This window comes from Melanaphis sacchari, unplaced genomic scaffold, assembly GCF_002803265.2.
Source record: "Melanaphis sacchari strain LSU unplaced genomic scaffold, SCAv2.0 Contig12_pilon_pilon, whole genome shotgun sequence".
Taxonomy (NCBI): domain Eukaryota; kingdom Metazoa; phylum Arthropoda; class Insecta; order Hemiptera; family Aphididae; genus Melanaphis; species Melanaphis sacchari.
The window spans coordinates 1,646,568-1,663,803 of NW_020270527.1; the positions used below are offsets into that span (position 1 = coordinate 1,646,568).

A 17,236-nucleotide genomic window follows, 5' to 3' on the forward strand; every position below is an offset into this window, starting at 1 on the left:
CTATTTAATTCCTATTTTATTGAATTTTTTTTTTTTTTTACAACGTATTTTGAACATTACTTTGATAAAAAACTGAAGTTGATTGCAATAGTAATTATTAAACAAAATAATTAGGTATAAAATAATTAAAAATTAATACAAATCACAAATTATAATATATTATACATATTATATTTACAAAGGTATATGATACGTATCAAATTAGTTCATAATTTAAAACATAATTTTCCTAGACTTTTTTGAAGCAAAATCTTCAATTACGTCTTCAAAATCAATATTTTTTGTTATTTTATTCTCAATTGACAATATTGCTGAATTGGTTAATCTCTCTTGAGACATGGTTGAACGTAAATATGTCTTAATTAATTTCAATTTACTAAAAGAGCGTTCTCCGGAAGCGACGGTAACAGGCATGGTAAGAAACAATCTACATGCAGTTATTAAATTTGGACAAGTTGAATCAAGTTCATATTTTTTAATTGCATTTAAAATATTTAAAGCTGTTGCGTTTAAGTCTGGTAGAATTGCTTTTGCTTGATATTTAAAAAATTCGATTTCGTTTATTATTTCCTGGTCAATATCTTCGTTGTATTTGATTACTAAATCAGCTGCATATTTTTTCAATGTTTCAACTTGTGTTAAAGATAGTAAATAACCAGAAAGGAATTGAAAATCATCAGCAATATTTGATAATTTTTCAAATCTCCATTTCATTTGAGTCATAATAATAGTATAAATGTTATTACTCGATTCTAGTCGGCAATGTGTTCAGAAAAAATTTTTAATGGTCCAAAATAATTGTAAAACAATAATTTTTCTCATATATTTTATTTATGTATCGCTTAAAATATAATTAAAAAAAATTGTTTAGCGCCCCTTTAAACCATGCGCCCGGGGCACATGCCCCTTAGCCCCTCCCCCGGAACGGCTCTGATTGAGATTGTATGTTGCTTTATGTTTATTTTGAATGACTGCACTATTTCAAAAATGAGGGTAAACCGCCCTCTATATGCCACGTACTCACTGATCATGGTCGAAACAAAGTATTAATTAATAATATTTTCTTTAAAACTTAATATTATAATAGTTATAATAATATATCAAACCACAGCAGTATTTGCACATGATGAAAGTATTTGATAAGTTTACGGTCAAACTCGTAGTCGGCTAATTCAATCACGAAGTGAACTCTAGTTGAGGGGGCTGCGGAGAGGCGATCGCCACATTTTAATAATTAATTATTGAAATTATTTTTCACGATTTATCGATGGAAAAGTACAGTTCAAACTTACCAAAATACGACAGAGTTCTCAATTTTTAGCATATACCTTATCGGCTCTCAATAAACCTATGTATTAATTAACATATCAATATTAATTATTTGCAAAATATTATTAATTACCTAAGTAAAATAACTAAGGTACACATTGGCACCAGTTTTTAAAATATCATTAAGGGCTGAACTTACTACTTTTTAGCCTTAACTTTTGCCCTTTAAAATAATTTAAACATGTGGTTAAAGAGTAGGGAGAGACAGGAAAAGGACTACTTATGACAAAATGTTTAATTATCACCTTTTATTTATTTTTTTTTTTTTTTTTGCAATAGACAATTATATGACAGAAGAACGCTCAAAATTTTTCATTGATAACGATCCCCCTCTAATTTTTCGTCACTTAAAGTCTTACTTTAAACTAGTTAAAATATTTGAAATATAATAAAATAATATTACCTAACAATATAACACAAAACAAATTTAAAATATTAATTTTTTTTTTTTTTAATAACATTACATTAATTTAAAGAAAATGTATTCTATCTAACTTGTAAGTAACTCTTGATGTAGATATAGATTGTAGGTACTTCTTTATCTTTATGAATATGGAACATAGAAATGTCATGTAAACGTGATTGACCCATTATTAATCTTAAAAATGTTTTAAATCATCGAAGTGCGGAAATAGACCCTTTCAGCTGTATTAGAAGATATTGGAATAATTAATATAGTTCTTACCAGTTTATTTAATTCTGGCAATAGTTTGCAAAGTGATTTACCATTTTTTTTTAAATTCAATAACATTTTGAGAATTATTAACAGGAATTTTTCGATGTACTCGTATATTTAATTTTGAAATGACGAATTTAGAAGTAGTACCTATATAAATACGTCAATGAAAAAACGTGATTTTATTTAAAGTTACTTTATTAATTAATTGATAACCAATACATAATTCGTTATTAATGCTATCCTTACTGTAAACAATTATACACAAATATAGGTGTCGACTGTCGAAATGACTTATAATTCCCGTACGTAACTTAGTGACGTATGGTGATCGATGATATGCCGAATGCGCGGGGTCGAGGAATATGCTTATAAAAGCCATTTCTCAAGCTTATCACAGGCTATATGATAATTATGAACACTTCATAATATGGACCGTAAGCTCATCTTCAATAACTTTGTTTAATTTACGGTTTTATAATACGTAAACTCAAACACGTTTTGATTAAAGCGTAGCTTACTTACTTCTCTTATAGGTAGAAGTCTATGATAATTTTTCGTCTATTAACCAACAGAAATTAGTCAAATAAGAAATATCAAATTAAATTTAAATATTTAAATCTAATATCACAGCATAATACTATACTACAACGTCATTGTACGTTTAAGGTACATTTTAATGCTTAACAAGTTTTAATTTCCCGTGTAAAAAAAAGTTTAATTTAATTAGATGGCAATATTTTTTAAGCTGTAATAGGAATATGTATTTGTGTCGTTCAACGAAATGAAATAATTTTATTAAAAATAAATAGTTTTATTAGACTTAATAATTTTTAGATATTTTCAACTGTATAGTATTTATAAACTGAACACTGCTGATAGGCTAATAATTTAAATGCTTCAAGCTTGATACGACGCGTTCAGTGGCATATGAATTATAAAATAATATTGTAAATTATAATTTATAATTATTCTTAAATGGTCAGTTTTGAAATAAAATGAAAATACATTACAATTCACTAGTCAAAAGGTGACAAAAATAAAAATATAATCGCTGTTGCCTCACCGTTGAGAGAAAATATATGGTTGTTCATTAGTCGACGTATCGTTAATGATTAGGTTTTTGCTATTATAAAAAATATTTTTATTAAACTATACTATGCATCTCAATCAGACGTATAACTATGCAGTAAAAAATAGAAATATTCAATAATATAAAAGGTATTAAATTTTAATTTTAATATTCCGGTTTGGTTTTAAACGAAGAAAAAAATACTTTTATATTGCCCCATACTCTCCTTCCTGCAAATCTAACCCTTTGCGGATTATATAAATGCATATTTTATGTATAGTCCATCTCTTTTATAATTCCTAATTTCAACCTTGACTGTATAGCGACGGTTTCACAAATCTAAAACTCCGTCACATACTTAGTCTTATTATTAGATATTCTATACAGAAATAATCCATAGTAAAGCTGTGTGTACCTATACTTTTTTCACATTAGGAACCACTATAAATACATAGACATGGGTACATGGGGGTGAACTATTTTTACAAGGCTTTCCTCCATGCAACATCGTTTATTGAAATAGTCAAAAATACCTCATTACAGCACGTCAGCACACCCGGGGACCAGACACCGCTTTCCTTAACGAATTTATGTTACATATTATTATACATCTGCTATACCAATAACACGTCTGTTCGTCTCTGGGAATTCATTAAATAATAATACAACTTAACATTTTTTAATTATCTTCAATCCAATTTAATAAATTATTTATTTTATAAACGTAAAACCACAATCATTCTTTCATTAGTATACTGCAGTCAGCAGTATTATACTTGAGATATTGAGCAAGTTTACGGTCAACCTCATCGGTTGGTTTTAGTTAGCATTATTTATACCGAGGGTGGTGCTTGTGTGGTAAGCAAAGTTGTACCCTAAAGTATGTATACTGACACAAACTATATACCAAGTGTTAATTATATGGATATAAATGGTGGAATTTAGTGTATACTCGCGATGTTTCAAAAGACACCGATTACAAATTGAACTGTTTTTTATGAGGGTGCAGAAATTGAGGATTCAGAAATATTTTAAGGAAAATAAGAGATGAATAAAATCAATAAACTTAAACCCAGTCAGTTTTTTTCCAGCTGTTATGTTTAATGTTTTTTTGAACTAATTTTTTTTTTTATATGTATACAATTTTTAAAGAATAATTTTTACAATAAGAACAAGAAAAAAATTAATATTCATATAAAGATTGAGACTGACGGAGTAAGAGAAGAAGCAAAGTGATATTGTAACTTCAGGGGACAAAATAAGTAGATATAAATACTCAAGTTAAAAACAGTGTAATAATTAGAACCAGGAACTTGATGCATTTCGCATTTGCATCTGTTTTTCTAATGTGTTTATACAAGGCTTATCTTAACAGAAATGTAGCTTATATATTATATAAGATTCGATGGAACCATTTTAATTTGTCATTATTTTGCATTTTTTCAATTTTGTAGATATATTTGCATTTTTACATTTTTGTTTTTTATATTATTTTGACAAAACTAAATATTTGAAAACACGTATTGTACAGCCCAAAACCTTCAATTATTTTTCTAAAAAACCGATTTTTTTTTTTTTGTAATTATTTTGTATTATTAACATTATTTCTTATCTCCGTTTTAAATTTAATTTAGGCCCTGTGTAAAAAAAAAAAAACATATTTAATGTATAAAAATATTAGCATTATTTAAATTCAGATGAATAAAATAGTAAATGAATGATTAAAAAATATTAATTTAAAAACCATGATTTTTTGATGATTTATTATTAAAAAAACGTCATTTTTGAAAATGCTATGATATGTTTTGGTATTTTTAGGGTCATTTTTTGATGTGTATAAGTCATTTTAATACTTTTTTTGAGTATATTTTTTAGATATTTTGGTCATCAAGTTCTGGGCCCTAGTAATAATAATAGTTCAGTAGATGTCTCTATCAGAATATCACACGTCGCAGACTCGCAGGGAAATATTAGAGAACCAATCAACATTAAAAAAATATTATGTTTATTTTTCAAAAATTAATAAATAATTAGATAAAAATGAGTTCTTCTTTTTTCAAAATAAATACAAAAATATGCATTTATGTTTACTAACAAATTAATTACGTCATGTTATAACCTCATCGTAAATAATACTAAAATACTAAATTGAATCGATCGATATACACACATACAATTTTCAATTAAAATAAATATTTAAATTTTATAAAACGATGGGGATTAAATGAAATAATTCGAACATTACCTGTTTTTAGCCAGAGTTAGAAATTTTAACATTAATTGTATTGAACTCGAGTGCAAATCGAATAGTTTGGTTTAGATAAATAAAGTAAAGAAAGCAGTCCAAAAATCCCTTTAACAACGATGCGACTGCAAAAGCCAAAGTAGATATTCATGATTTGAGGTTCGTAATTTGTGATCGTAAAAATTCATCATTTCTTGATATCTACGAACAAAACTCAACACACAATTCGTATTTTTTCATGATTCACAATTAAATTTGAGGTCCATGTCTTTTCTGTTCGTGGGGATTTGTAGATATTCGTCTACAAAACATACGCCAAAATATTAGACTTGAAGTTACAAGTCACACAATTTACATAATACCATCTTGAATCTTGAGCACGATCTATAAATGTTAAATTTAATTTGTTTATCTCAAAATACCTTTAGAATTTGAATAGTGATAAATGATAATAAAGTGTGATAGTGACCTCAATCACAATTTTTATAGTAATAAGTGCAGAAATGTTATTGGTACCACATTTTAATAATTTGATAAATTAAATATTTTTCACGGTTTTATAGATTTCTTCTTCAAATTAATTCATAATTGTATATTAGGTACCAGGTACTTATATTAGTCTGTGTACAAATTTAATAAGTATCTACCTACAATTGGCGCAAGGGTGGATCCAGCATGTATTTACAGTCGGGGCACTTTAAAGGAAAAATTATATAATATAAATAGATATAGCCCCACACTTATACAAAAATGTTTAATATTATTTTTTTCCTATGAGGGTGGCACTTGCCTCCAGTGCCCTCCCTGGATCCACCCTTGAATTGGTATGATCAAACTTCATTAAAGATTTTTACATACAAAAGAAATATACCAAACAATTTCCAGTGAGCCAATTTTTTCTGTGACAATTTTAATGTACAATCATAACAAAATTTTAAGTATATAGATAAATAAAATTTGAATATAAGTAATTAAATTTTATGCATACTATAAGTCTGTAAATACATCACTCAAATAATTCAGATAAAATGTTTTATAGGTAATAACTAATAACTTATAACATAGGTATTTCAGAAAACTACAATGATAGTAATCACAAGAAACATTATACCTAATACAAAGAAATTTACTAAATCTCTGTTAAGTTATCAGTATAGTTAACAGAATTAAATTATCACTAAATTTTATTCTGATAATTTAAGCCCATGTAATATTAAAGGTACACTTGGTTAATTATAGTTATTTGCTTTACTTTCTACTAGCTGTATAGGAAAAAAAACCATGACTTATCAATTTTTAAAACTGTTTATATATTCTAATATGTATCTATTATTCATATGATAATAATTTTAAATTTATTTCATAACTAAATTTTGAGTCATTTGCTAATTTTTTAACTTAACATAAAATACAGAAATACTATAAAAATATATACCATAATATCTACAACTACTGCAAATGTAAAAGTGCTTTATTTGTTTATTTCAATGATTTTTTGATTTTTTGATGGTTATTACTAGTTTTTTCTGCTTTTAACTAACAAAATTAATGTTTATTTATCAAAAAAAATTACTTTTAAATTATAAATGTAATCCTCGTAAACTTATCATCCAATTGGCATTTATCGTAGTTTTCTACTCAACAATGGCTACCAATTAGATGATAATCACATTACTTAGGTACTGAACCAAAGCGATATATAATATATAAATAAATAAATTTATTATTAAAAATAACATATTAATTAAATTATTATGGAAAAAATAAATATTTTTTTTGCTAATTCTGTCAATAAATAACTGTTTAACACATATACATATAAAATATTTCACTCTGCACTACTTTTAAAATTTCCCAAACCACAGTTTAATGCTTAAAAAATTGTAATGACTTCAAAAAATAATTGACTGTATTTTGTATACTGTGGTAATGATAATCATGATTCATTGTTCCAAACATTATGTTTTTGTTGAGCATCCCGAATCTTTTTCTCTTAAAAAAGAATAAACAATTCAAAATTTATTGGTAAAAAAAATTAATGAATTAAATTTACCTTTAGCATTTGCCAACAATGTACGCTCAGCATTTATACGATCCGCTGATACATTCATCTTTAATCCTAAAGCACTACTCACTAGTCGTCTAGCCATTGCAGTACAAGTTTTAGGCCTAGTTGCTGGAAGAGGAACAATTGTAGCAGCTCTAAGCTTTGACTCTTTGGTAGCATTCTTAAGAGGTCTTGTTTTCACTAGTACTAATGGTGTGTTCAATGCTTGATCAGCTATTTAAATATTATAAATTATAAATACCAAAATATCAGCATTAAAATAAGTTATTTGATACTTACCTAAATGTGGACTTTCAAATACTGCTAATGCATGAGTATCATCCACCCAAATAATTTCAAAATGTTTTTTACGAAATACAGCGAATTGATTCATTAGATCAATAGTTTTCAATTCAGAAGAAAAACCATACACCTCAATAACACACTCCCCATCACCTGAACGTTCTTCAATTGTTTGATAATTACGATAATCTTCTTTTGCACATTGCACTTGAACTTTACCAATTGTGGAAACCAACTAAAATAAGAAAATATTTAAGTTTTTAAGCATAAAAATGAAAATACTATTATTATTATTATTAATATCTAATTACATAATATATAAGAATTTTTTTTTAAAACTGACAGAAATTAGTATTAATTTATAAGTTTTATACAATTTCAAATTCAAATAAATACATTTTAAAGGTTCTATTAAAAAAAAAAAAAGGTTAGATAGATCCTACTATAGAAGAAACATTAAACTGGGACTATTGTGCTATTTGAAACATTTATCAATGTATTGTTTTTTTCAACTTTAATAGTGTCATAATAACAAAAATTTCTAATAAGGAAATAAATGAGTTCTTAGACACATAAAAAGTTGTATTTTTAATTGTCAATTATTAAGTTCATAATTTATTAAATAATAAGAAGTTTATAAAGAACATTTTTTTTAGTAGGTTATCAGTGTGTAGGTTTAGATTAATATCAAACAATAAGACAACAAAACTTAATTTGCTTGTTCAAAACATAAAATACCAATATCAAATTTAAGGTTATCTAAAACAGTAATCCATCTATATTGTATGACTGACACTGTCAAATTATTAGAAAAATAATTGGTAATTATTTTATAAATATACATATTATATTATATATTGCATTTTAAAGACATGAAATTATATAAAAATAATTTTCTAAAATGTTAATAGTTTTTTAAATACCGAGTGTCTTACAATAAATTAATCGCCCACTACACATATGGTACACTATTTATGATAAGTTATTAGTTACATAATTTGATACTGAACATAAAAATTGTGAAATTAAAAATATATTTAAGCTATATAACTGACATTGTACCATTAAATAATGAAATAACTTACTTCTTTCATAAGCAAAGGATGTATATATTCATCATCTTTATCATACATATCTTCCCAACTACATTCATCTACATCTAAAATCTTTTTATTTTCTTTTTTCTTTTTTTTTTTCTTTTCATTAATTTCAATATTTATTTCAGAATTATTAATTAACATTGAACTTTGCTGGACAGTCAATTCTTTATTTACATTTTTAGAATAATTTGTATCTACATCTGTTAATGGATCACTATTAAAACTATCATTCAAGCAATAATGAGGACAGTTTGTATCATGTTCTTGTTCTAATTCTAATCCAGATACACCAGAAAAAACTACTTCATTCTCTTTTTGTGTTTCATGTAATTGGTTATTACTATTGGACATATCCGAGATATTATTATCATCAACTTTCATGTCTATTGATTTTATAGTTTTTTGAAACAATACATTGTCAACTGTAATTTTATCGTTAATATCTGATAATTGACAATCAGGTAAATTAACTGGTGTAGTTTTTTGAGGTACTAGAACATTGTCAGCTGTAATTTTATCATTAATATCTGATAATTGACAATCAGGTAAATTAACTGGTGTAGTTTTTTGAGATACTAACACATTGTCAGCTGTAATTTTATCATAGACATCTTCTAATATTTGAGAGTCAGGTAAATTAACTGGTTTATCATTCTGAATGCTTTTACAATTGACAAAGTCACATTTTGTTGAATCTCTATCACGGTTGTCAAAAATAGTTTCTACAATATTAGACTCTAATTCATTATGGTCTAAATTGGGATTTTTAATTTTAATTTTTTTGTTTGTTACAGATAAATTTGAATTACTTTTATTAATATCCACTGAATTTGGAAGAATACTAGTAGCTAAAGAATCAGAGAACTGAGATGAAGCATCATAACATGAAGTTTTAAATTCATTATTAACATCATTAATTAACATTTCATTTGATAAGTCTACAAATTTAAATGAATCTAAAGATTCTAATAAAATATGATTGTGTTGATTATGATTAGATAATGATATTGAACCTTTCATATCTTTAGAATATAATTTATTACTTGAACTATCTTGAATTCTTGAATTAGTATCAAGTTTATTTGATGCAGTTGAATTTAAATTACTATTTGTGTTGCTAGTTTTGGAACCAGTATTATTAGCTAATCCCCTAAGTGCTTTAGGTATATAAATAGGAATATCTGGCCTTTTACTTTGTTTGCGTTGATTGGATCTGCAATAATGTATACAATTACTTATAATATAAATTAGATATTACAACTAAAATAATTAATGAACTTGACATTACCTTGTACTTGGATCAATCTTTTTAGGCTTAAGTGACTGAAATAATCTTTCTTGGGCCTTCCTTTCATTAGGGGTTCTATATGCTCGATGTATACTAGAATTATTTTCATTGTGCCTTTCAGCATCTTCCAGGTCTACTTCACAATACCTATTAATCAAATTTTTTACTACATTTTTAAATATTTGTTAGACATAAACTATTAATATTATCATATATTTTAACAGACATTTACAATCTATTAATTACTAATATAACTTCTCTACTCTTTATATCTTAAATTTAAATATTATGATTCATAAACAATTAGGTATTAAACTAATTATTTTATACCTAATCACATTAACAGTAAATATTAAATAGTAAATAACTTATACAATTAAATAGAAAATTTTCCAAAAATAATCATAAACAAACCTCATTATGTTTATAATTATAAATATTTAAATTCATTTTTTTTAAATGCAGTATCTGGACACCAAGCAATTACATAAATAAAAAGCGCCTTTATTTATTTGATATATTACTTTGTACTATATACATTTATCTAATAGACCTAATTTTAACCTATCCTAAATTATGCTTTTTTCAGTATGTATTCTTAAAATTTTAATACTTTCTAAATATTAAATTTGCTAAAAGTTGTCAAAAATTTACATCTTATTTTAATCCACAACATTAATTGGATAGTAAAAAAAACACTATTTTTTGTGATTTTTCATAATCTGATGGTCTGATTGATGTAACTTGACAAAAATGACCGCAAAATAAAAATATATTCTTAACTCTTTAATATACTATTTTATAAAATTAAATTACTTTCAGCATAGAATTTTTAAGAAGTGTACTAACAGTAAAGAGCTAAAATCTATATTTTAAGAATGTGTATTAATTATTTAATTATATTTAATAAATAAGAATCATTATCTAGTACTTTGAAGCATAATATCTAATATCCAAAAATGTTAAAGTGACTATTGAAGGCTCTAGATTGGAAATAGCTCATTTTGATAAAAACCATTTCTAAAATTGTATTTTAAAATCTACCAAATCAGAGTTGATTAACTTCACAAGCCAAGTCATAAATGATTGAAAAAAGAGTTCAAAGATAAGTAACAATAAAATTCAAGATCATAAATAAGGAAAAATATTATTAACTAACTCCCTATGCTTTAAATTGAAAAGAATTATTTTAAATTAACTCCAAGTTGTTGGCACTAGACAGCTGTTTCTTAATTAATCCATGGTTGAATGTCTAAACACAACGTTTTTAAAATCTACTAAATTAGAAATAAAAAATTTTATTTTTTGAAAACTGACAATATATTATGTACTTAACACATGAATGAACAAATGACAAATATTTTATTAAGTATTTTAAAAAGATTAAGTACTAATAGTGTTTTAAATTAAAATTTTTAACTTACATAGGTTTAAGTGAAGAATGATAAACAACAATGCGTCTTCCGTAGCTACTACCAATTGATATGGTATTCAATTCGTTAAAAAATGTCTGCACTAGATTATGCACTAAAAACCGATTACGTGCGCTCACTGGAGGGAAAATAAGTACCACGTTTCTAAAACACAAACAAACAACCAAAAAATAAAGTTATTATTGGAATTTACAATCAAGTTTCCAAGGCAAACAGATTTATGCAGTTACCAACATTTTGTTTTTTAAAACGAAGGTGTTGATGTAACGTTTAACATCGACCAAGGCTGTCTCCAAAAACGAACATTCGTCAACTCGCAGATTTAATATATCTAACGACTCCATAAATGCAATAAGCACATTGACGCCAAAACTCGAAATCGTATTTTGTACATTTGTAAAAAAAAAAATTAACAAAAAAATAAATATAAATGTTAAATACACCAAAGATGGATTTCTGAATATTTACAATTTGGTTTTTAGTTTACTGTAAAAATGATAAATAAATGCTTAAGTTGAGCGGCGTAAAACGTAATCCGGGTAATTTATATTATACATAGATATAGACTATGAAAGAGTAATTTCGCGATCAAACATTCAATTGTGCAGAAAATAGAAATATTATCGTTGTTTATTTCATTATCCAAACAAAAACCTCAACTTTCAAAACCTTGATAAGGTAGTTATCAAACATATGGTAAACGAGCGACCTTTCACGCGACCTGTCCAACCAACAACAGACAACGCCTATAGAATATGTTTTAAATTTTATTAAAATAATTAAATAGGTAATTGCAATTAGCATTGAACAATTTAAAAAGTTGATCTATATGCGAACAAAAATATACACAGTATTATTTAATAGGTATCAATGTATCTTTGAGTACGTATTATACATAACTATTTAATTTTTATATAATAAACTCAATAGTTTAGTATTTATTTTTTATAGCATATGTAATATGTAATAACATAGTTAAAAATAAACTTGGACCATAGTAACTAGGTTACTGTAATAATACCCCCACTATGTTGTTTTATTACGTCAAGGAATCCAAATGCACGCATAAGGGGTTATGCAAAGACGTAATCTGTAGTAGTAAGAGGAAAGGAAGAGCAGTCGACCTGACATTTTTCATTTTTATAGTATACTGTGTAGATGAAGATATCGTTTTGTCCTTGGTTTAAAGATCTTATTCATTTAATCTCACATATATTTTTATTTTCTTCATGGTACTTTTGTTATATTTTTGTCTACGTTTGTTTTTTTTCAATTACTAATTTGTTATTAAATTATTTATATCATAATAGTTTAACACTAAGTCACAAAGTTTAAAAAAGTTATAATAGTTATTATAATTTTGCTCATTACAATATGAATGTTCTATCTATACGTCAGTACTCAATTAAAATATATACATTTAAAACTAATTTCACAATTTTTTAAGATATCAAAGACTAATTTTTGCTACATTACACATAGGTATAGATTTATTATTGGTAAATTATTTGGTAAGTAGAAGAATCAAGCCCAGACTGGGCCACTGTGCTACTGTTCTACAGCACGGTGGGGTGCATATGCTTTAATTTTATAATAAAATACTTGAGTTTTTTTTAAACAATTAATGAGCAAAAAAAAAAGGTCTTTTTATATTGTATCTATAGGCCTATGGGCCGTCTGCTAACTGAGAATAGTAGGCCGGTATCCTCCCAGTTCGGACCTGAGAAGAATTTCACATTTCCTCACACAAAATTAATGTATTAACACTATAATGTTTGATTATGTAACATTATATCAGAAATAGCAGTATATTCAGAATTTGAATAATTAAAATTTAGTTATTTAGGTAATCATTATAGGTATACACAAATTCTAAAAGTAGGTAGTGCCCATATATTATTATCAACCCTCTATATTAAAATTATTAGACTTTTTTAACTTATTGTGCTTTAATATACATAATATAGTAGAAAAATACAAATTGAACACTACCATAATATATCATTTCCAAAAGAGTTGTCGTAGCGGGTCAATATTACACTTAAAATATAATCAAGAAGGAAAAATAAATGAATCATGTTATTACTTATTAATAATAGATTATCACAAGTACACAAGTTAAATATTGAACAATTAGTTTCTCAGTACCTACAAAATTACAATTAACTCATTAAAATCTTTAATACTTATATAATACAAATCACTACACGTTAAACTATATACAGATTTTCAACAATAGAGTGCACACAGTAAATTATCTTAATTTTCAAATTTATTATAAAAATATAATCTAAAAATTATAAATGAGCAATAATTTGATTGGGACATCAGATACTTTAACCCATGCAATATCACAGGATTTGCCTAGGTAGTAGGCATGCTGCATCTTCTGTGTGCACACTTATGGTAGGTAATCATAGACCTTTAATTTATAAATATAGATTATACTTTATAGATCTATAATATAATATGTTTTATAACATTTTATACTGAATAAAACAAATATTTCCTTTAATTTTAATAAAATTAGATATTTGATAAAAAAATCAGTACAAAATAATAATTTATTAACCCATGTACTTAATCTATTCTACCAATTTTTTTTTGTTTGGTAACTTATTAGACTAGGTACATTAAAAAAATCACACAACATATTACAATAATCATACATAATATGTATTTGGTCTTTTACCTGTTGATATAATAATATATAGTATAGGTAATACACAGATTTCATAATCAATAGCAAACATATTTTAAGAAAATGGATTAATAAAACACCACCTTCTCATTTCTAGGTTGTGACTTTAGATGGTAACTTAGCTAGTACTATAATTTATTTTGCTTACTTAGAAGTCCAAAGGTTGATTTACAATGTAGATAAAATGTTTATCTACATTAAGAACTGGACATTGCTGAGAATATAAAATACAAAAGTCAAGAGAATATATATATGTATTTGTAACAATTTTATTCATTTAACCACAATGTTATTTTTCATCATTGCAAATAGTAATTAGCTATGTTAAATATTAAATTTTCAATTGAAGAAATAATAGAAACTGTAAAATTTACTTTTTATGAAGTTTCAAATATTTTACTTAGTCTCTGAGGATTTACATTAACTTTTTAATCTACCATAATAATATTTGCTACTTGATAAATTTTTATCTATGTTTACTTTAAATTGTTAACATTTAACTGACATAAAGATACATTAAGAATTAAATAATTTTAAATAGGTACTTTTTCATAAAAAAAATCTTTAAAGTTGATAAAGGTGAATAAACATTATTTCAATATTAACAAGAAATTAATAGCAACTGATTGAATAAACAAGTAATTTTAATACATACTAAGTATAGGAAAATAAAAATAAAAATAAACAGTTTCAAATTAATAAATATTTACATAATTAATCTTAAATTACTTAAATTTAACACTATGCAAACACATGCATATAATTAATAGGGCAGAACACATAACCGGCTGGTTCAATTGAAAATTGTTGTTAGGTACACAAAATACTAAATAATATCAATTAATGAAAAACTATGATTACCATACCTAATAAAACAGTTGATGAAAAATATTTTTTATACCAGCGAAATCATTTAAGTGGGTTATGACTTATGAGTATAAGATTGTTTAAAATCCAAGCAGTTTGATTTATTCTTAATACTATTACTAATTAAACATAAGAAAATATTGTAAAACAAAATCATAAATTAAATAAAATCAATATTTACTCAATACATTGAATTAAATTTTTCTTTTTATTGTACCTAAGAAAATTTAGACATTTTTGTTTTCATTAAAGAATAGAATTACATAAAATGTATTATTTTATTGTTATAAATGATTTAACTGAAATTATCATTAAAAATATCTATAAAATGTATTTAATATTTTTATAAATAATAAATAATTCATTAAGAACAATGTAGATTTAAGATTTAAATTAAAAAACATTTTTACAGAAATATAAAAATATTTTAAAATAATACACTTATTATTTGTACATATTTTAATTAAAAATCGTATTATTATGTCCAAAATAAAATACTGAAAGCCATTGCAATACAACAAAATGATACATATGGACTTTTTCGTTCTCCAATTCTTGCTAACTTCCAAAACGTTCCTAATGGTCTAAAAAATAACAACGTTAATATCAATATTATTAAAAATTAATTTATGTATACATAAAAATATGTGTGTATATCTGTTACATTTAAATCTTAAACTTAATTGTGTAAATAGTGTTTTATTAAAATCTACATTTTAAATGGCTATTTTTGGATTTTTTAGTGTTTTTATTTAAAGAATTCATGTTTCAATGACCTATTTTGAGACTTGGTGTTGTTATCAAATTTTACTATTAACCTAATAAATAGTAATAAACTATATACTTGAGTAAAATATATTTTTATATATATATTTTTTTGGTAGATTAATTAAAATTAATAATTTGTTAATCAATAGTTAGATAAACACACACACATAATATATACAATAATAGTAAAATAAAATAATCATTAGAACCATAGGTGTGCATACAATTTCAAATTAGATGCACCAAACATTTTTACTACTCTATTTTTTTACATAAACATATTATCATTTAGTTATATATATATGTCTACAACTGAATTGTTAAAATATTATACACTAATGTGGCTCCATATAAATTCATTATTGTTCCTTTAATTGACTAATGTTAATATTATATAAAAATGCAACAATGGTGAAGTGTATTAAACTTTAAACATTTTATTGATTTAAGTGAACATGAACATGATATAAAATTGGTAATTTTACAATGTATTGAAACAACCCCAATCTAATTTAATCAGCCCTTGTAGACTGGCCGACTCCACATCTATGAATTATAATTAGGTCAAACAAGAATCTTTTGCCCTGATTTTATAAAACTTAATCTGGTCACACTAATCTAAATAGAATGATTAAGTAAATATCATACCTAACAGTGGCAGGCTAAACTCATTACAATTTACATAGCTATATTATTCTGTACATACCTTCCTAGTATAAGTTATCACTTATTAAATGCGAGTAAATTATATTAAAATTAAAACAAACGGTGACAGTTTAACAATAGAACAACATTTTACTGATCAACATTATGAGTCAATAAAACAATTATTATTTATTATTAACGTGACTACCTAAATATTAAGAAAAAGTGAATTCTGCAATCTTGGTTTTAATTTATAAGACCATTCAGTACATTACAATAATGAAAAAACGATTAAAACAAAATGTATTAAATTAATAATATTTATTTATCTTACCCAACTTTATTCCTATCTATAATACTTGGTAACAACTGTCTTAAATATGTGCATGTACAAATAGACAATAATAAAATTGTCAATAGACTTTGTAAATTGAATATCGCCAACTAAAATCAAAACATTGATTGATGGTTAACCAAATCAAAATTAATACACAATATAAGTTAATTAAATAATATATTGTAAATATATTTTACCATGGTTTCAGCTTGGAATTAATTAATTAATTAATCTAAAAATTTAAGCCAAAAATTTTGGAAAATAAATTTTATTAAATACCAATAAATTGAATATTGAATTTTTAAAACCAAACGATCGAGTCATCACTAAACAGTAGACACTCATCAACAACAAATAGTACGGATTTATGATATGGAACATTGATAAGAAAATTATACATTATCACAATTTTAGATAGTATTATC

At 24.9% G+C, this 17,236-nt stretch overlaps 3 protein-coding genes across 3 annotated transcripts; all 3 read right to left on the reverse strand.

The window, feature by feature from the left end:
* Nucleotides 1–213: 213 nt before the first annotated feature.
* LOC112591242 lies at nt 214–723 on the reverse strand. The gene has a single exon (XM_025334999.1). The coding sequence runs from the start codon at nt 721–723 to the stop codon at nt 214–216; it is 510 nt and encodes a 169-aa protein (XP_025190784.1).
* Nucleotides 724–7,167: 6,444 nt separating this feature from the next.
* LOC112591112 (uncharacterized protein MAL13P1.304) lies at nt 7,168–12,224 on the reverse strand. Its single transcript, XM_025334784.1, has 7 exons — nt 11,728–12,224; nt 11,485–11,637; nt 10,061–10,207; nt 8,758–9,985; nt 7,670–7,907; nt 7,376–7,603; nt 7,168–7,314 (listed from the first exon to the last, which is right to left on the reverse strand). Exons 1-7 carry the CDS (start codon nt 11,835–11,837, stop codon nt 7,259–7,261), a joined length of 2,160 nt encoding a protein of 719 aa, XP_025190569.1. The 5' UTR covers nt 11,838–12,224; the 3' UTR covers nt 7,168–7,258.
* A 3,278-nt stretch (nt 12,225–15,502) lies between these two features.
* On the reverse strand, nt 15,503–17,049 carry LOC112591217 (protein kish-A). The gene is made up of 3 exons (XM_025334966.1): nt 17,009–17,049; nt 16,809–16,918; nt 15,503–15,645 (listed from the first exon to the last, which is right to left on the reverse strand). The coding sequence occupies exons 1-3, from the start codon at nt 17,009–17,011 to the stop codon at nt 15,540–15,542; spliced, it is 219 nt and encodes a 72-aa protein (XP_025190751.1). The 5' UTR covers nt 17,012–17,049; the 3' UTR covers nt 15,503–15,539.
* Between the last annotated feature and the right edge of the window lie 187 nt (nt 17,050–17,236).

Coding starts and splice junctions, on each gene's coding strand:
- LOC112591112 (XM_025334784.1), bottom strand. CDS start 11,837: ATGGAGTCGTTAGATATATTAAATCTGCGAGTTGACGAATGTTCGTTT. Junction 7,908..8,757: donor ATCCTTTGCTTATGAAAGAA/GTAAGTTATTTC, acceptor TTCTTATTTTAG/TTGGTTTCCACAATTGGTAA. Junction 7,604..7,669: donor ATTTGAAAGTCCACATTTAG/GTAAGTATCAAA, acceptor ATATTTAAATAG/CTGATCAAGCATTGAACACA.
- LOC112591217 (XM_025334966.1), bottom strand. Junction 15,646..16,808: donor ATAGATAGGAATAAAGTTGG/GTAAGATAAATA, acceptor GTTATTTTTTAG/ACCATTAGGAACGTTTTGGA.
- LOC112591242 (XM_025334999.1), bottom strand. CDS start 723: ATGACTCAAATGAAATGGAGATTTGAAAAATTATCAAATATTGCTGAT.